At 43.2% G+C, this 21,593-nt stretch overlaps 1 protein-coding gene across 1 annotated transcript; it reads left to right on the top strand.

Moving 5' to 3' along the window:
• Positions 1-344: 344 nt before the first annotated feature.
• LOC134223063 (facilitated trehalose transporter Tret1-like) lies at positions 345-17,468 on the top strand. Its single transcript, XM_062702201.1, has 3 exons — positions 345-775; positions 16,012-16,167; positions 16,231-17,468. Exons 1-3 carry the CDS (start codon positions 715-717, stop codon positions 17,436-17,438), a joined length of 1,425 nt encoding a protein of 474 aa, XP_062558185.1. The 5' UTR covers positions 345-714; the 3' UTR covers positions 17,439-17,468.
• The last annotated feature ends 4,125 nt before the right edge of the window (positions 17,469-21,593 follow it).

Genomic DNA, 21,593 nt, shown 5'->3' on the forward strand with positions numbered 1-21,593 from the left:
CAAATGAGTAACAAAACAGGCACGTATTTTGGAGAGAATAGACGGACACCTTTTGGGTCAACTAAATACGACTGCGCGTGAATAAATTTTAGCGTGTGCAGTGGCGTCGTTCTCTCAATCTCTCTCAATAGAGACGATATCGACGCGATGCTGTTTGGCGGGTGAAGCGGCGGAGCACGTTGTTGACCGGCATTTATTGCACACCATCGTTCATCTTATCAATGAATGCCCGTGGGTACTTGGAGGATTGATAACTTCCATATACCAAAAAAAAACACTGGACCTCTCCCTTGCTCTTGTTGCACTTCCAGAGGAAGCTATTCGACGTCAGGTATTCTTTTCACAAGTGATGATAGTTTTCGAATGATCTCGCTAGTCAGTAGCGGTTTGGCACTCGTCGCGTACCAACGTTTGAATATTCATTGTATACCGGCTCTTCGGATTACCACTAATTGCATAATATATCCACCGGAATTGTGGATATTTATAAGCCGCTTGACATTAACGACCGGAATCACACACCTTGGGTAACTGAAACCGGATACTCCGGATCCAAGCCATAACTCATTAGGTGACGGATGAGTGCCACCGCTGTCTAACCGGAGGGCGTAAAGTGTTTGCTTGTTTTTGTAATTAGTGAACCCCTGCGGAGGAAAGTGTGAATCTGTGAGATAAGTGACAGTTACAACTAATTCCTGGTGAGATTACGGCGAGATGATTCATTATTTGCAAGATGCATTACGAAGCAAGCGACAATATATGGCAGCTCTGATCGGTAAGGTCGATTCCAGGAATGGAATTTTTGTAATCCATATCATTTAATTACTCCATGGTGTCTATTTTTATTGTTCTGTTTTTTTTTTCGAATTTGATTAGAGAGTGCAAGGTCAGAGCATGCGACGAATTTTGATAACTTCGGCCTCCCGTTTGTCAGTTTTGCTTGGTTTATTCCATGGGGATGGCAGATGCTGGAGGTGATAGGCTATCTATTGGACGAGAGCATATGGGAATTAAATAATGCATTGTCTCGATAGCGAATACGGGAGGCTGGGATTGAATACAACAACACATTTCAGATTTTGGAAAAACAAACTTAGCTCTGTTCTCGAAATTCTACAAGTTCTAAAAATGCGTAGGTACTATAATTTTACGTTTTATAGGTAGGTATTTGAAATTTCCCAAATCGCAATGTTTGAGTTAAATGGTCCTCTTAATATGTTCCAAATGCTTATAATATGTATCAGCAAATCAGTTGCAAATAATCAAAACTGTTGAAACATGATGGAATTTTGAACTTCGCTAATAACTTCATAACATCTCCCACTGGGACATTGATGCCTCGCAGTGCACTTCATTAAGCACTTCCACAGTTATCAACTGCGAAGTTTCTGAGCTCAATTACTATTTTTGCAATCGTATATCATGAGACTAACACAATGATACTTTTATGTCCAGGGAAATCGAGAAAATTTTCAATCCGAAAATTTCCTACACCAGACCGGGAATCGAACCCAGCCACCTTCAGCATGGCCTTGTTTTGAAGCTGTGCATCTTACCGCACGGCTAAGGAAGGCCCCATTACTTCTTTTAAAAAAGTTCCCTATATTTTAAATGCCGCGCCGCTCCTATTTATGATATTTTGATGAGGGCCAAACGGGTTTATGGTGCTGCGAACCATCAATGGTGGAATGGAGATGAAAAAGACGAAAGACCCATGAATTGCAGAAACATTTTGGGGAATCCCCCATTGATCATGGGAGATGAATAATGATCCTACTGAAAAAAAAAGACCAGATCAATCCACCTAGCGTTGGTGGTGCCTTTCTCGCGCATTAAAAAAAAAAAAGAAAAACACATAAGAGAGGTCAAAATACCACTTTAGGCGGATAGATTTTACTTTTTCCATTTGCGGTCATTTGAATGCATTGCTGCAATTTTTGAAAAATTTTTTTTTCGTTTTTCAAAAAAAAATTCCCAAGGGGGGACCCTTGGCAGAAAAACAATGTTTTTTCAATAACTTTGGAACGCAATGACCGATCGGGCCAATTTTCAATAGGAAACAACTAGACCGCAATCTGCGTCGACTGCAACTTGTTGCAAGCAAATAATGTTAAGTACCAAAAAGTGTGTCTCACATTTTTGTACACACACACATACAGACATCACCTCAATTCGTCGAGCTGAGTCGATTGGTATATAACACTATGGGTCTCCGAGCCTTCTATCAAAAGTTCGGTTTTGGAGTGATCCTATAGCCTTTACGTATACTTTGTATACGAGAAAGGTAAAAACTAGGCGTGTTACGAAGGAGATGATCACTCAGTTAGAAGAAGATATGTGGACCATGATTGCGGCACCGCTCCAGCAGATCTCTATACGCGTTATGTTAGTTTTTATTATTTGTTCATTATGTTAAACTGGGATCCTACATTTTGAAGGACTTGCGATATTACATTTCGTGGCGTTCGCGTTGGGCTAGACCAAGATGTTGTCACAAAATTGCACGAATGCTTTAGCCATAATCATGTGCTGATTTTTTCTTCATTTAAGTGATTTTTCAAGCTATAGAGTTCATCATTAGATATGTTGAATAGCATGAGGCCTCACTGAGCAACACAATTCGACAGCACTTTCGTATGACAGTACGCATGATCAGCTCGTTTTGAATTGATTAACGGAATGTTGTGGTTGTGTAATTGAGCTTTCACTGTTGTTGATTTCACATGGTCCATATGGGTTGATATGCATGTTGATACAAAGCTTACCTTAATATTTCTTCCTCCAGGCTGCTTCCACCACTTGCACAGTTGAATGAATCAACGGGTCAGAAAGCATGTGGTGTTGTATAAAGCCTGCGGTATATCATTCATTGATCCTTTAATAATATTTGCTTCGATTCGGTTGGCAATGATTAGAAGCGCATTACAGTCGCCTCTCCACATCTCGATTTTGAAGGGACCATCGAGATAGGGCGAGATCGAGGAATGGAAGGAAAATTGGAATGGGTACTAGATCCAAAAAAGCTCGTTGCTATGAAAAACGACAACAAAACAAATGTCGTTTCCTGTCGTTGATTATTATTTATTTAATCAGACTAAGGCCGAAGTGGCCTGTGCGGTATATAAGAGTCTTCTCCATTCGGCTCGGTCCATGGCTACACGTCGCCAACCTCGCAGTCTACGGAGGGTCCGCAAGTCATCTTCCACCTGATCGATCCACCTTGCCCGCTGCGCACCTCGCCTTCTTGTGCCCGTCGGATCGTTGTCGAGAACCATTTTCACCGGGTTACTGTCCGACATTCTGGCTACGTGCCCGGCCCATCGCAGTCGTCCGATTTTCGCGGTGTGAACGATGGATGGTTCTCCCAACAGCTGATGCAATTCGTGGTTCATTCGCCTCCTCCACGTACCGTCCGCCATCTGCACCCCACCATAGATGGTACGCAGCACTTTCCTTTCGAAAACTCCAAGTGCGCGTTGGTCCTCCACGAGCATCGTCCAGGTCTCGTGTCCGTAGAGGACTACCGGTCTAATTAGCGTTTTGTAGATTGTCAGTTTGGTACGGCGGCGAACTGTCGTTGATGTGTTTGTTATTGTCCAACGATGGTCTAGTAGCCTACAGATTTGACCATATCGATATAAGGAGAGTGAATCCTGAACAAAATATGATCAGAAGCCATCGAGATCGAGAGATATCGAGATAGGGAGGTTATCGAGATGTAGAAAGCTCAAATGTATGCAGACTGAAGGGACTGAGTAAACTATCGACATAGAGAGAGATATCGAGATATAGAATATCCGTCTTCAGAGATGGATAGATTCCTATGGCTGAATTTTCTGCTCGGCAGTAGAGGTGTGCGCTGCCGCTGTCAGTTTTCAGAATCACGCCGCCACTAATAATTTTGCACCGGCGCTCCACTGTTCAATGGCTCTACATTCCAATTGGAACTTGATATGCTTTTTCAATTAAGTATTCTATTTGCATTTCCTCCGTTGCTGCTTTGTTGAAAGCTTTTTTATAATCAATTGCATATTATTCGGCAACTCGGCCGTACGAAAACCATTTTTTTGTTAAATATCTTGGCTGTGCATATGCACAGCACATGTTTCGAAATGGACAAATTGATATGAAAATCCGAGTACCATCCTCCACCGCGGTTAGCTCTTTTTTGCATGGATGCTTGATTTGTCCAATCTTCACTGGTGCTTTACTGTTGTATATCCACAGTCAAGCGAGTGCACATTGTTTATTAAACGAGAGGATCGTGGACCCTTCAAGTGGTCTTGTTGTGTAGGGGGTTTCACGCCTATCTAGAGTGTAGGAGGTTGAGGGTTCGAGTCCCTCCAAGACACGTGGATTCTTTTTCGCAAATTTCATATCAATTTGTCCATTTTGAAACATATGCTGTGCATATGCACAGCCAAGATACTTAAGCTCTATTATGTCCACGGTTGCATGAGTATGTATCTTGTTTGGCAAGTACAAGGATACACTATGCCGAGGGTGTCGAGAAAGTTTTAAACCCGAAAACATCCTAGACCGGACCGAGATTCGAACTTGTTATCTCAGGATTGGCTCGCAAGGCTACTGGAGACCCCCAATTTCCCATGCCACGCCGATTTGAAGGAGTTTACATTATTGGTCGGACTCGATTATCTGGAGTATCGATTTTTTCAACTCCAGATAATCGAATCACCAGAAAAAAAATCTGTAATTAAATCACGAAAAATTTATGTTTCATTTTATTTGCAGTGGTGTAGCTGGAAATATTTGGAAAATACCCTGAATAATCAATCTGGCGGTATCGGTGACTTTCTGGTGTATTGTGAAAAAATAGTATTTTGGTACGATCCGGCCAATTCTCAATGGGAAATGGTAAGACAGGATTGCCATTTGAATGCAACTTGTAGCAACAAACAAGCAAATCGGTTAAGAATAGATGGCAAGAAATGTGCTTGACTATCTACGCGCTTTTTGTACAAGAAATACAAATATATTTGGCTCTTTTAGTGGAACGTCTTCACCTGTCAGAGGACGAATTCAGTACCATATGTTGAAATTCGAAATCGGACCAGAATCAAGTGAGATATGGCCATTTGTTTAGAATCGGTGCCGATGGATAGTTTTGAAAGGGACCAGGCCACAAATTCATTTGAATCAAGCTTTTTGGCCGATCTTCCATTATGATACCAAGTCTTCAGATGCGTCAAGAATGAAAAAATAACCAAAAAGACAGATCCTGAATCGCTGGGGTGCCCCCGAGTAACCTGTAGAAGGGGGCATTTCAGTTTTAGCACCAAAGATAGTCATTTGACGGCTGGTTTTCGATCAGGAAGCGGAGTCTGAGTATAAAATAGACCATTGACGGTGAACGGTTCTGCCCTTTTTACCTCCGATTGCTCAATAGCTTCTGCTATGTTCATGCAGCCAACCGAACATCGCCTCGCAATGGTGGAAACAGGCGCTCCATTCAGCTTGTAGCTTCTACACGTCTTATTTGGTCCTTTTCTTATTCCCTTGATACACTAAACACGGTTTAACTGTTTCAAACTGTATATATTCGCGGACAAACTGGACATTCATTACACGGACAAAAGTTTATTCTCAGACTAACATATTGAACTTATCTCTGAACAATTGAAACTTATTTCTACACTCGGTAGCTAACCCGTTCTAGTCGGTGACCTGGACAACACTAACTACGGATTTGTTAATCTGCCGATAATGTTCGAATCCGCTCTCGCTACCATCAGTTCGGTTGAACTCCGACACCTCAACTCTCCCAGCTCTCCATATCACATAAGTTGATAACAGCCGATGACGAACCATTAGCGTAGATATTCTCCGTTCTATCGTGATGCTGCGTATCATGGTATGAGGTGTTTTGTGGATAACTGACTAGAGACAGATGATACGAACGTAAAGTATTTCCAGGGATGTAGTCCAAAGGGTCATCACTAAGCAGACGGTTTCGACCGCTTCCGGGATCTACGGATTGCCCCAGGGATACCTGTAGAAGAAGGCACTTCAGTATTTGCGCCAAAACTAGACCGCTTTTTCCCATGGTTTTCGACCAAGAAGCGAGGTATGGATACAAAATGGTCCATTGACGATTCTGACTGCTTTCGGGACTAACTGATTGCTCCAGGGGAACCTATAGAAGGGGACATATAAGTTTTAACGTCAAAAGAAGTCATTCGACTGCATGTTTTCATGGTTTTCGATCAGGAATAGAAGTATGAATAAAAATGGACCATTGACCACTCCAACCACTTCCAGGATCGAAGGATTACAGAAGGGATTTTTTCAGTTTAAATGTCAATATCAGCTTAACCTGCTTCTTTAATTTATTATTCTATAAGCATTTCCTTAGTTATTAATTGAAAGCTTTTCTATGCCCGCCATTGCATGAGTATGTATCTTGTGTGGTATGTACAATGCATACATGTCCAGGTAGTCGAGAATGTTTTCCACCCGAAAACATTCTACACCGGACGGAGAATCGAACTCGTCATCTTCGGATTGGCAATCCTACGCCTTTTCTCGCAAGTCTACTGCCAATCATGAACAAGAAAGTTGCCATAGACGATGTTGACCATTTTCATGACTTTCGTATTTTAGAGAAACACGCAAAAGAGTACATTTCAGTTTCAGGGCTAAATCCAGTGATTTGATGGCACATTCTTCGTGGTTTTGGGCCAGGAAGCCAACCATAGATGTGAGATGCACCATTATTGATGACTCAGACCTTTTCCATGACCTTCGGCAAACCCGAAAATGGAAATCTGTAGAAGTGAATGTACCGTCGTTCGGGACGACATTGGGCCTAGAGGGTAAGATTGGGCCAAAAACGAAAAATGTTTCAACTTCTAATATCTCAGAAACTGTTACGAATTTTGATGAAAACTTCAAACGGTTCGAAATTATATTAAAATTCACGTCTAGGAAATCACAAAACAAATTCCAAGGATTAATTGTGCTCGTACCATAATGCTTGGAATTTGAATGTAAAACTATTGATCGAATGAACCCGTATTAAAATAGTGTCAGTAATGCCCCACAAATCTATTACATAACTGGATTTTATATCGATGGATACCTGGTGATCATGTTACGATAATCTGTCTGTTGTTTTATAGAATTTTATGAATATTTATTTAGCGGTCTTGCTTTTTCGTAGCAACGAGCAATGGATGCTAAAAAGGGGTGAGATTGGGCCAAGCCCTTGGTTGATTTGCCATACATAGTTGGTAAAAGCCGTAATGTAGGCAATTATTTTTATTGAACGATTGAAGCGTTGCACCGTCACCGCTGAACTTTATTGTATGTGGCCCAATGTCACCCCCTGTGAGGGGTGAGAATGGGCCAATTTTAAACAACATATAACTTTGAAGAATTACTCTCATTTATTATTTTGACGTAAACTACGTCTAAGGGGAAGACTCTGATACAGGGTGACAAATGAAAATTTCCAAATCCGAGACCGTCACGAAATCATGTAAGATTTTGAACGTTAATAGCGCATTCATCTTTCGATGGATTTTTGAGATTTATATATCAATCGACTCGGAAACTCTCCACCAATTTTCCAGTTATATTGAAACATTTGATTATCAACGTTAAAGTAGGGTATTGGACCAATTTGGCAGCATCTCTTTTTCCCGTTCGCAACGTGAGTCTCATTCGGCCATCGTTCAGTGTAGTTGGTTTTTGGGCTCTTCTTTTTGTGCGGTGCTTCGCACCAGTTTGCCACAAAAAGTAGGGCCAGAGCAGTGACCGCAGTCGGCGATATACATACAAGCGCATGTTTGTGCAAGGATAGGATGATCGATTGTTAGCAACGGCAATGCAATGTCATAATGCGATAATCGCAATGCAGATGAACAAACATGTTCGATTCAAAGATAACTTAGGAAAATGGTAAGCCATTTTATGATAAACTGCAAATTGTTAATTATATGTTTATTATTAAATATGCGCCAAAATCAAAAGATTTCAATTTTAATTCAGGAAGTTTGAATGCACTTCACATACTCTGTGGGTACAATCATGCGGGGCTTATTGTGTACGGCTATAGCTTCGGAACGCATACTTTATTGAAACGGGCTATAGGTTACAATAGAACTATTACTTTCTAGCTCCCGGATCTAAGATTCTTGCAATTATATTAATAATATGGTTGCACGAATATGTTATCCATAATGCCACTGCCAGATAGTGGGAGTTAGATTGTAATAAAATAGCACAAATACCCTATTCCCGTCCGCAGCGTTTACTACTCTGGCGCATCTCAACCGAATGGCTTGGTTTTATGTACCGTTCTGACTCAAATCCCGAATATGACTCATATTCCGAACACTGACGTTTTAGCGCCCTAAAACTAAAACTGTCATTGGTTTTCCGCACTGAGGATCAAGATAACAAACGAATTCAAACTCCTGTGGAGAAAATTACACGAATAAAGTTAAAATGGGCTTTTAAAAGCTAATGTTCGGAATATGAGTCATGTTCGGAATTTGAGTCAAAACTAATATAGTACTAGTGCTAGTAAGGCTAGTATTTGTTGATTTCTAGTTGGCGCAACCGGATTTTATCGACTCGCGCTTCTTTGTCGGACTCAACAATAAGACTATCCCTTTTCTGCCAACTATTCCTGGTCACTCCAAATAACAGAAGGCGGAGATTCTGCCAAAGGTCCAAGGCTCGTATTCTTCCACCAGTGATGACTCGATGCTCTGACTACCATTGGACAGAGGCACCTGTTTGTCCGTAGCCAGGGCAGAGATTCTTCTGTCTGTCGTAAAATCGCTAAATCGTGGTACACGCACTCACCAGTATACACCCTCAGCAACAAACATATTGCACATCGATCACAGTAACTTATATATGCCCGAATTCTCTCACAATATGGTTACTGCAACAAGATTGGCTCAACGTGTGCTGCTTGGGATATCATAACCATGGAACGCTAGTGAGTTATTTTTATTTCAGAATAGTAGGGACACGGCAGGTATTTCCGTCCATCGTCGTAGGGGTTAAAACCAACGAAAGCTTACGATTTGGTACGTATGAGTTTTACAAAAAAAGCGTCTCTTTTATTGGTTTTCGAGACTATGACGAACAGATGAAAATACCTGCCGTGTCCCTATTATTTAATAAACATACTCCACTATATCCACCTATATATTACTACAAACAAACTAGAATAGTGGTCAAAAATTTGGAATGAAACTGAATCCCTACTAATTTTACTCTAAGTCGAATGCAACAGTTGGAATTGCGAAAAGCATTATTACCACTTGGGGTTTTAATGTTAAAATTTTAAGTTATCGTACCGTCGTCGGGGATACAACGGGTCAAATGGGGGTGAGAATGGGTCACTGTTTCAACTACATAGAATGCTTGTAGAATAGATTTAATGTATCTGAGAACAATAAAACTGAATTATAAGTGATCTTTTTGAACGATTTTGTTATCCGACCTCCAGACTGTCGGTGAGGGCTCGGACGTCACCCCTGACTACGGTATCCAACATTTTTTTATAATTTAAGTCATGGTAATTTTCTAAGCCAGTGACATAAGTAATCGAATGAATTATCTTAAAATATGACTACATTCCTCAATGCACCAGACTGTTCTACGTAGTTTACGTTGGGCGGTCGTGTCTTGTACATAACCCTTCAGATTTTTTCCCCACACAGTGGTAAATTTATTGTTCAAGTTTGTACCTAACTAATTACAACTTGATTCCAATATTAACTACTAGAGCTTTGTAACATTTACTTGGAGCATACCACATTTTGGCCCAATGACACCCCCGTAGACGGTATCAAATTTAGCGCCAAACCAAGTAGACGACTTTTTTTACAGACAAAAAAATATAAACCTGAGTTTCTTCGTCCAACGGCGGTATAGATTCGATAGAAATGGATTGTAGGGCCTTTGAGCTGTAATGAGAAAAAAACACAGCAAATTAGGCCGTTACAAATATTTAATTGACTTTTTGTCCTACTGGTCTCCGAAAGGTCAAGGGGGGGGGGGATAATAAAAAATAAATATTAAAATGAAAAAAATAAAAAAAACTCCTCGGATTTGTTAAAGAATGTTTTGGAAATCCTCAAAATTGTCCGAATTTTATTTTGTTGCCCCCTCAAAATATTATTTTTTGGCAAAAAAATCCGAGGGGGAGGGAGACAAAATAGATTTTAAATATTTGTATCGGCCTTACTAGGACTGTTAAAACTAAAATATCCTCCTACACATGTTCACCTGGGGTAATCCATAAGTCAGGGAAGTGATCAGAGTCGTCAATGGTCCTTTTTATATTCAAACCTCGACTCCTGACCAAAACCGTGAAAAATAGAACCGTTGAATGAGAATCTATGAAAAGTTCGAAAGACAACACGTCGAAAGACAAAAGGTCGAAAGGACAAAAGGTCGATAGACAAAAGGTTGAAGGGACAAAAGGTCGAAAAGGACAAAAGGTCGAAAGGGAAAAAATGTCGAAAGACAAAACGTCGAAAGACAAAACGTCGAAAGACAAAAGGTCGAAAGGACAAAAGGTCGATAGACAAATGGTTGAAGGGACAAATGGTCGAAAAGGACAAAAGGTCGAAAGGGACAAAACGTCGAACGAAACAAAAGGTTAAAAAACAAAGATCAAAAAGAACAACACATACACACACACGGGACAAAAGGTCGAAATAGACAAGAAACTGAAACGAAGAGAATTAATCTCGCACCAGAGTTGTCTTACACAGTTGGCACGTACTTACTTATGGATCCTGTACACCTCAAGTGGTGCAAAGGGCCGACTTGAAAGATCTCCATCCTGAGCGTTGCCCGGCTATCGCTTTAACCTGTTGCCAGGTTAGATTTCGGTCGACTTCTTTTATTTCTTTATTGAGGCTTCGCCGCCATGAGCCTCTGGGTCTGCCTCTGCTGCGATGTCCCGCTGAGTTCCAGTCTAATGCTTGTTTACAGATTTCGTTTCCGCCCCTACGTAGAGAGTGGCCGACCCATCCCCACTTCCGATCCCGAATTTCTGTTGCTATTGGCCTCTGGTTACAACGACGATGGAGCTCGTTGTTTGAGATCCAGTTGTGAGCCCACCATGCCCGAATTATATACTGCAGGCATCTGTTGATGAACACCTTCAGCCGCTGGGTGTTCTCCACTGATATACACCATGTTCCGCTAGCGTATAACAGCACAGATTTCACGTTAGAGTTGAAAATTCGTATTTTTGTGCGTTCACTTATCTGTCTGTTTTTCCAGATATTTCTTAAACTCGCAAAGGCAGCCCTTGCTTTCTTGATCCGTGCGCCTATGACGATCTTGGTACCGCCGTCTGACACCATTTGGCTACCAAGCTATTGGAAGCTTTCAACATTCTCCACTCGTTGCCCGGCTACTGTGAAATTGGAAGGGGTTACCGTGTTTACATCCAACGATTTTGTTTTTTTAACGTTGATGACTAAATCTGTCAAAGAGGAGCACTCGGCAAGGTTGTTGAGCTTACTCTGCATATCAGAGCGACGTTGAGCGAGGAGTGCAACGTCATCAGCCAATTCGTTTAGGTGTTCCATGGTTATAGGCTGCCATAACAGCCCGCGGTATGGTTAACGGTCAATCGCATCTACCAAAATCTCGTCGATTACGATGAGGAACAGTAACGGTGATAGAATACATCCTTGCCTCACACCAACTACGACCCAGATAGGGTCGGACAAGACCCCATTGTGCAGAACTCTACACGAGAAGGCTTCGTACTGTGCCTCGACGAGGTCGATGATTTTCTCAGGAACCTCCTTGCGTCTCAGGGTGCCCCACATATTCTCGTGATTGAGATGGTCGAAAGTTTTTTTTTTGTAGTCAATGAATACAGTCAATGAATGTAGTCAATGAAATAAAAGGACGGAGCGACAATATGATCCACACAGGATCTTCCGGCACGAAATCCGGTCTGCTGCCGCCGGAGAGTCGCCTCGATCTTCCCCTGAATCCGGGCTAGGTTAATTTTGCGTAGAACTTTGAGAACGATACACAGCAACATAATGCCTCGCCAGTTATCGCATACAGTCAGATGACCCGTTTTGGGCACCTTCACTAAGATACCTTGCATCCAGTCGACCGAGGAAGTTGCGTTGTCCCAGATATTACAAAAAAAAAAATGATGCAGTAGTTGAGCGGATGTCATGGGGTCAGCTTTGAGCATCTCGGCTGATATGCGATCGACCCCTGGGGCTTTATTCGATTTCATGCTTTGGATGGCTGTTTGAATCTATAGCAGTGATGGGGCTTCGGTATGGACGCGTGTTATACGTCGGATCCTAGGCAGATCATGCCGATCATGCTGGTGGCCTGACTGGCACTTGAAAAAGTTGTTCGAAGTGCTCGAACCAGCGTTTCTGCTGGTCAGTTGGGTCGGTCAATAACTGATCATTCCAGTCTTTCAGAGGCATCGTTGTATTCATCTTCGCCCAGCTTAAGCGTTGTGAGATATCGTAGAGGAGGCGAATGTCCCCGGTTGCTGCGGCTCTCTCTCCTTCGTCGGCCAGAGAGTCTGCCCACGATCGCTTGTCCCGTCAACATGAACGTGTTACTTCCTTCTAAAGAGCCGAGTATCGTTGAAGGACTAAGACTTTGGCTCCTCTGGTTTTTGATCGCTCTATCGCGGCTTTGGCTACTCTTCGCTCCTGTATCTTCCTCCAGGTCTCATCGGTGATCCATTATTTTATCTGGGTGTGCAGTTCACCCAGATTGTTCTCGCTGGTGGCGATGAAGGCATTCTTGATGGTGGTCCATTGGTCTCCACGCTGCCACGTTCCGGAATATCTGCAGCACGCGTCTCCAGTTCTTCAACGAAGGACCGTTTCACCGTGGCATCTTCCAGTCGGCGTTTGTTGAACCGTCGTCCAACACTCTCCTCCTGTCGACGAATCCGCGCAATACGCTGGCGTATTTCGCCGATGAGGAGGCGATGATCAGACGCGATATCAGCACTACGTTTATTCCGTACATCAAGAAGGCTCCGTTTCCATTTTTGGCTGATGCAGATGTGGTCGATTTGATGAGTTCAGTGCGTGTTGGCTCTTGTTTCGGACAGCAGAACGATCGCGTGATTTGCCGAAATTTTGTGTTTTGCAGATAGTTCGCGCGGCCGAGTGAGTAAACATTTGGTGCGTGATCGGACGTGTTTCAGGTAGGATTTAGAGCATTCGTAAAATCCGAGTTTTTGGTTCTGATTATAATGTTCGGTGAATTGCGGGCTTGGTAGTCATATGGCTACTGCTTCTGCCTCATACGCAGGAGGTCGTGGGTTCAATCCCAGGTCCGTTCCATTCTCCTACTTTGTATCTTCCTCTATATTTCTCATGTTCTAGCAATCGCTAGAACTGGAAATGGACTTTCATACCGTTTCCATTTTTATTCCTATACCTTCATCTTGAGTATTCTAACAGTAATCTGCTAGAATTGGAAATGAACTATAGAGCTCGTTTCCTACATTCAATTAGAAATTCCATCAGTTACCTTCTCCTATCTATCACATTGGCAGCTCGTTAACCAAGACGAACCTCTGCCTCTCCAACCTAACCCAGAAATTCCAACAAATTCCGCATGAACTCGTGGCAAGTGCAGAGGTATATTCGGCTTGCAGTGGGCGAGTGATTGCATCATCATTTCCTCCCCTTCCCTACATTGACTTGCATTCTGACGTGGCAGGCGCCAGTATGACCTAACAAATGAGATCACCAGTACTTGTACATTGAAGATGTGTGCTAGTCCCAAGCAAACATCTGTTGGTTCCCTGTGCAAGAACAGCTGATCTGGTCATAATGGAGTAGCAACTACGAGCAGTCAATCAAGCTCAAGCTCAAGCTGATTATAATGTTCGGTGAATAAGTGTGCGTGTTTTGTATATAATGCGAAACATTTGTAAAATCCAGGTTACTTTGTCCTCCTTTGGACGGTTCGTAAGTAAATTGATGAATATATTTTATTATTTTTTCAGCATATACTGTTATTGACAAACGCTCTATATTGTCGAATAGAGCTCCCTATTATTCACCTTACCCACTAACACAAATTTTCCTTCCCGAGACATCTATGAAGGTAGTATGGGTTCCCTGCATCTTCACTAGTAGATGTTGAACTAACATTCCTTCTCTTCCTTCCGTGATTGTAAGGACGTGGCCAGGTATACAACTGCTACTGTATAGGAAAAGGTACTAATCCCAAGTACCAATTTGCGACAATATACAGTAGATTGTTCAATTCTCGCTTGGTTTTTCAAAGGGACCTAAGTGTAGCATTTTTTGATGAATTAGTTTTAATACTGCAATCAATAGCTTTCATATTGTTCTGTTGATTGCGCTATTCAAATTGATTCATGAAAGAAATGTTGCTTGGGTCCTTTTGAAGAGTTAGGCGGGGATTGAGCATTGTATAGCCACCCACGATTTGTACAATCACATATGCTATGCTATGCTATGCAGATGTGGTCGATTTGATTTTCTGTAAAGCCGTCACGGGAGACCCACGTGACCTTGTGAACCGGTCGATGAGGGAAGAGCGATCCCCCGATCACCATGTCGTTATTACCACAAAATTCTGCGAACAGCTCTCCGTTTTCGCTCATTTCTCCGAGACCATGGCGTCCCATAATGCGCTCATGCGCTCATGGCGTCCCATAATGCTCTGGTTCGAGTTGTCAGATCCGATCTTCGCATTGAAGTCGCCCAAACAGATATTGATATCACCCTTCGGAATTCCATCTACGACGGCATTGAGTTGACTGTAGAAAGTTTCGGAACCGTGTTCTAAATCTAGCAACCATTATCCTTTCACTTATAGGTTCCCACTTCATAAGCGCAAAGTGTACCTGAACCCTTAGTTAGAAGCCAACTCCGCGATGCCGGAGAGCGTGTTCACCTCGTAAACCAGAGTATAACAGAACTTGTCCCGACGAAGTTCTGTGTTCTCCAAAGTTAGCCAACGAACTTCACTCAGTACAAGAATCTCAAGCTTCATGCGGCATGCCTCATTGGCAAGTTGTGCCAATTTATCCTGCTGGGCTAAGGTTAAAACGTTCCATGTTCCTATTCATGTCCGTTGTTTCGCGCTAAGAGTCGTCGCCGAAAAATCAGTCCGTAATCTCGAACAAATTGATGTTTCGGGAACAGCAGGTTGTTGACCCAATGTTCCCTATCCACCGGGATGGGGCTGCCATCTTAGGTATAGCTTCCGGGGAATAGCAGTTCATACTCAGCCGCTGGATGCCAGAAAAGATGCTGTTGGAGCCGCACCTCCTTGGTGAACAGACGTTCGATCAGTCGGGTCAAATTTGTTTAAAGTCCCACCCAACACCAGGACTAGGCTAGTGCGCTTTGAGCGGCACACCATCGCTTTGATAGGGTTCAATCACTACTATTTAAATGCACATTTTTATCGAGTGGGGCAATCTCTGTGTTTGCGGCGCAGATTATCAGGACATTGACCATGTTGTGTGGGCATGCGAGGAGTATCGTGGCGCCAGGTCTGCGCTAACTAACTGGGTCCGAAGTAAGAATCCAAAGCATATTAGGGAAGTGTTGGCGGAACTTGATCTCGAATACATGTCCCTTCTTGAAAGCTGCCTTCTTCTTGATGTTGTCTTCTTCTTGATGTCTACCGCTAAGCCCACCCCATTCTTATGTCTTCCTCTCGTTGCTGTCTCCCAACAAATGTTTGTCTCGTTACAGATAAGAAAATTATTTTGAGCTTTTTAGTGGAATGTCATTAGGACTCAAGGGAATTCCCTGTATTCCCTTCCTTTCTTACTGTCTATTCCCTAACCTCGACCTACTGTATAATAATTGTATTCCCTAACCCCAAAACTAACATTAGTGTATACGAATCATAAAATATGTAATGAAAAACATGATTCTGGCTCTGTAACGCTTCACGGCGAATAAGCCTTCCAAACTAATGATAGTTTTAAATAACATTGAACCATTCAATTTCTTACAGCAAACCTTGCCATCGCCTGTATGGGCGCTAGCATGGCGTGGACATCCCCCGTAGAACCAAAGCTGAAAATCCTTGCCGAATCGCCTCTTTCCGCCATACCGACATCATCGGAACTGTCATGGATTGGTTCGATTCTTACTCTCGGATCCCTGGCTGGTACGTTACATTCTTATTTGCCGCCCGTAATGCCACAATTTCAATATAAATATTCCCATACAGGTCCCTCATTCGCCGGTCTGGTCGCATACCGGTTCGGCCGTAAGCCAGCCTTGTTGGGTAGTGCCGCATTCTTTCTGGTATCCTACGTGCTCTTCCTCACGGCGACTACCGTGGCACAGATCCTCGTCGGTCGTTTCGTCCAGGGCTGTGGAATTGGTTTCGCCATCACCATCACACCGTTATACGTTGCGGAAATGGCCACCGATAACAGAAGGGGTGCCCTTGGGTCGCTCGTCCAAACCTTCATAACCCTGGGACTACTCTTCGACTACGGCATTGGGCCGTACGTTAGTTACGTCGCCTTTCAGTGGATCCAGATGGCACTACCTATCGTTTTCATCCTTGCATTCATCCTTATGCCGGAGACACCGCACTTCTACGTTTCTAGGGGAAACTATCTGGCTGCGGAACGTTCCCTATCATATATCCGCGGAGAGCCTATTGACGACCTTAAAGGTGAGTTCGATACAATAAAATTCTCAGTGGAGGAGTCGATGCGAAATCGTGGCTCATTCAAGGATTTGTTCACCAATCACGCCAACTTGCGGGCGTTGACTATCTGCACTGGTGTGGTGGTATTCCAGCAGCTGTCCGGTATCAATCCGGTGCAATTTTTCGCGCAAACTATTTTCGAAAAAACAAAAAGTAGTCTATCGGCGGATCTGAATGCCATTATCATCGGAGTCTGCCAGGTTGTTTCCAGCGTGGTGACGGCGTTGATCGTGGATAGAGTTGGTCGAAGGCCAACGTTGCTGGCTTCAGCGATTGGGATGTGCTGCTCACTTGCTGCTTTGGGAGCGTACTTCTATTTGGACGATTCGAAATCGCCGGCTACCGAAAGCTTGGCGTTCCTTCCAGTTACTTCGCTTGTAGTTTTCTGCGTTATGTTCTGTACCGGTTTTGGCCCAATAGCTTGGGTGCTTTTGGGAGAGATGTTCGCCCCGAACATCAAGTCGTTGGCTTCTTCTGTGGTATCATCTATTTGTTGGCTGACATCGTTCTTCGTTCTGTTCTACTTCTCATCGGTGGATGAGGCGATTGGATCACATTGGCTGTTCTGGATCTTCGCTATTTGCTGTGCCATGGCATTTGTGTTTACCTACGTGTTCGTGGTGGAAACCAAAGGGTTAAGCTTACCGGAAATCCAGGCTCGGTTAAATGAGAGTGCGCCAGTTATTGACAGTAGAAGTGGCCTAGAGAAGCAATGAATACTTACAATAGAACCGTAGGTAACGGAATTTTATGACTTTGTTTTGATAATGGTAATTGATGACAGCCATTTACGCTTCCGATGCGAGGATAGTAATCGGTTTCCAACCCAACATAGTGGTCAAAAACATTAAGTGGGTAACAAATCATTTGAAGTGGTTTAAATTGATAAGCTTCAAGTGGATTGGCGGTGCCTTCAAAAGTCGTTATTACATCAAAATCAGAATGTCAAGTTCAGTGGGAGATTAAAGATATCTGCAGAGGAATGCGGTTACAGAGATTTTTTGAAATGCTTTAAAAAGCATTTGAATATGTAATTTATTTTTTATTTTAGGTTTCGTAGATTTTTTTAACGCTATTCTTAAGGATTCTAAGGGCATAAATTTAGTAAGTCGCTGTAATAAGTAATTTTTGAGATGAGCATCTGCAGCCAAGCGAATATGTAGGTATTCAACATGCAGCAAAGTACAATTGCCGGAACAAAGACTGGAGCATCTATTTGGTCCATACATTGTTTCGTTAGCATAGAGACGCCATCCTTCAGTTAGAGTGGTTGACCGGACGGGCGGCGACCCATTGAGGAAAGAATAAAGTGCTTTGGTGTTGCTTCGCCGTCGCTGCTGGGCTGTTAGGATCGAGTGTAGTTGCAGCGAATACTCAGAGAATCGGAAGGATTGCTTGCTGCGGACTACCGTTTCTGTTTTCGAAGCAAGCCCAGTTTGGAAATCTGGAGATTGCTGATATCAGCTAAGTACAGTGTGGTTGAGATTGGTTGAAGTAAACTGGCTTGGTTTGTATTGTGCACCAGTCATTTAAACTCTACCGAGGGTAGAGATACATTTATTGCCTTTTAAAGGCACCATTTGAGCTAGCTGGAAAGGGATTTAGAGTCTGTCGCTTTTGGATAATTAAACTTAAAATTGACAGTTCGAAAATTGCAAAATCACCCGGTCATAAGAATGGCAATTCCAATAAGACATCGATGGAAAATGATTCGATATCTGTCAAAAGTAATTTTGCTCTGCGAGCAGGGTTATTTGGTAATTATTGAAATGTCACTATGAAGTTTAATTTCAGTTTAATTCTAAAAATGAGAAAGATTCTAAATAACTTTTGATTAATTTGACCCAACCCCGTGGCAAGACATGCTGCTCAGCGTAACGAACATCTTCATGAATGTGTCCAGCATACATTTTGAAAAGTACTTCTCCCGAATCGTGCGTTTTTTTTCAAGTTCGTTTATTTGCAAGGCTCAGGCGTGTATAACATTTTACGGAACCATGGTTGTTTGTGATATATACAATAGAGTGATTCAAATTTTGTCTTTTTTGCTCCCCTATGCTCAAACGATTGTATTTACCATTTTAATAAACTTCCTAATTTTCTAGCTAATTTGGATGTAATTTGAATGTGCACGCCTCATTTGAAGTTAGTATATAAATTACCATGGGAATCACTACTTATGTGAACGACCGTTCCGTGAGGTGGCCCAGAAACTAATTGAATATAATCAATGCGTCAACTTCATAGAACACTTTCTAAACTGAAAGTCAGTTGTTGTTGCGAAGCGATTTGACTTTTGTAAGTTAAGCTATAAAGAAAACAAAAATGCTCATTATTGATATTGATGTTATTCTTTTACGTGTTAAATTGAATTTCGCGCGATTCAGCATTTTATTAATAGCTCTTCTTGCCAGTGTCAAATCGTTTCGCATCAAAAACTATCGGTTCCCATGCTAAATTTTCTATCTTGCCAATGTATTCATATTTCATATAATTAATCGGATTGGGAACCCCTGATCGGAGCGATGGAAAATTGCTTGACGAAACTATCGGGTCCCAGCGAGAAAGAAAACTAGCGTTCGGAACAGTGTTTTGTGTGACACATTGTGTAGCAAAACTAACATTAGCCTGAATCCCTACTGAATTACTGCGTGGAAACTGCGTCTATCTACCTACTTCTTGGGCCGCTTGAAACGCTACATGCAAGTTTGAAGTACCTGCTTTCATCGTATTACTTAGGCTAGTCACCGGAGATGAGACGTCGTTAGTGCTACCTGGGGCTGAGCATTGACTGGATGAACTTCGCTTGAGGATTTCTGCAGTTCCTGCAACTCTCGTTCCAGATCCACTCTAGACTTTTCGACGGCGTGAGGTGGAGATATGTCCATGTCGAACATCGTTGGCCCAACTAGCTGCGTTCTCCCGGCGGGATGAATGTTAACTGCTTCGTTATTGGTGGTGTGAGGAATCTGCCTTTTTTCCACTGGAGTACTAGACGTTGTTGGTTGCGACGAAGGAAGTTTCGAACCTGAATTCGCCGGGCCTTGAACAGAACGAGGTACAAGTATTCCCCACGTAGAAATGTTGTTGAGGTCGTACGAACCAGTAGCTGCTACAGACGTATGGGGAACTGAACTATCAGCGGTTGCTTTGGGGTCAATTTCGGCGTTTGACGTGGCACCGATGGGGACTTGGCATATCCCGGATCCAGTGGCCATGGCCAAATCTTGGTTAATTACCCACTTCTCAACATCGCTCAGTTTGCTTCTTGTACTGGCATAGCTTTTCCGGCTCCCACCATTATTAGATAACTCTTCTTCCTGTAGCACCTCGTACTTTTTGGAAATATACCGCTTGGCAATCTCCAGCTTCTCCTGCATGATCCTCTTCCGACGCTCCCTTTCCTCTTCCGCCAACTTCTTCTGTAGCACGGCCTCCTCTTCAACTTGTTCCGCTAGTAGTTTCTCCTGTAGTTCCCTTTCTTCATCCAATCTTAGAAGTTCGAGTCGCCTTCTCGCTGAATTGGTGCTGGACGTGGTTGATCGAGTGGATTCTAAACCGTGTTGCAGCGCACAAGTGCCACACGCAAAACTATGGTCTTTAACACTCTCGTCGACTCTGGCGCATGTGAAGTGAAACCATCGTTGGCATAGATCACACTGAACCATCCATCTATCAGCCACATCTGGGCGGTCGCAGGAGGGACAACGACCGGCAGCGTAGCTTTCTTCGCCCATCAGCTGTCGGATGACACCGCGACGCTTATCTGGCATCTTACTTGAGTCCGACACATCGACTACTAGTGGCACTCACTTCGAGGTAATTACCTTAAAGGTACTTAATCAGATCCGATTAGACACCAAACCGCCCATCCTGTTGATGTTTCCTCCCGTCCGTTCGTCGCGAGTGTGCCGAGTATTCCAAATCCAATCGTTACGCCAGTAGTGTCACAAAGAGCGGTTCCTGATCTATCAGCGGGTTATCGCGGACCGAATTCGCAGCAAATCGCCGCGAGGCACGTTGTACCCAAAGAGCTTCCGGAGTTCAACGGTGATCCAATAGACTGGCTTTTGTTTGTGAGCAGTTACAACAATTTGTTACCAACTCCTTTGACATCCTTACGTCTGTGGAGTGGACGTCCGCACGTCCCAAACTAGCTCACTACGGGATTCACTTCTCAGGGCCGGCTATAGGCCTGTTTGAAGGACACAACGACACTAAACGCAGAAAAACAGGGGACAATACAACAAAGTTATCGACGCAATTGCATGCCAGGGAAGTGGGTAGTTAATTTAAGAACAAGATACATTTTACTTATTTATTTTTAATGGATTCTCTTAATTTTTTTTATTTTAGTGGTTAGTTTCATGTTAGTACCGTTGCGGCCGATTGTTGATTTTCCTACCTTGCGGTTAGGCGGGTATCCGCCGGGCGAGGGGTCTGGTGATGTCCGTTTCGTGTGGGGTTCGAATTTGAACCAGGGCGGTTGGAGCCAAGGTTGTCTTACAGAGCTTGACTTGGTCTCCTACCGGGACCGAGGTATCGGCAGATGGTTTCCATGCGGGGTACCATGGTTTGGCTCTGGCTGCGACCGAGGAACCGGCAGTTGAGTTCCATACCGGGATGATATACCTGGGGATTGATCTTCCGCAGAAAATGATGTACTGGCTGCTGAAGCCAGGAATAAATCTTGAGGTGGGCCTGGAGTTAGGCGTGGTTCACGGCTGTCGAGATGATCCGCTGGATGGTGACAGAATCTCCTTCCGATGTTCAAAAGGGCCTCGGTGGAGTTCGACATCGGTCTTTACTTGTTTTACCGTTGGATGCTCGCTACCATAGCCGGAGGATGGACAGGATGGCATGTCGGGAAT

The sequence above is a fragment of the Armigeres subalbatus genome, chromosome 1 (genome assembly GCF_024139115.2).
Source record: "Armigeres subalbatus isolate Guangzhou_Male chromosome 1, GZ_Asu_2, whole genome shotgun sequence".
Classification (NCBI taxonomy): Eukaryota; Metazoa; Arthropoda; class Insecta; order Diptera; family Culicidae; genus Armigeres; species Armigeres subalbatus.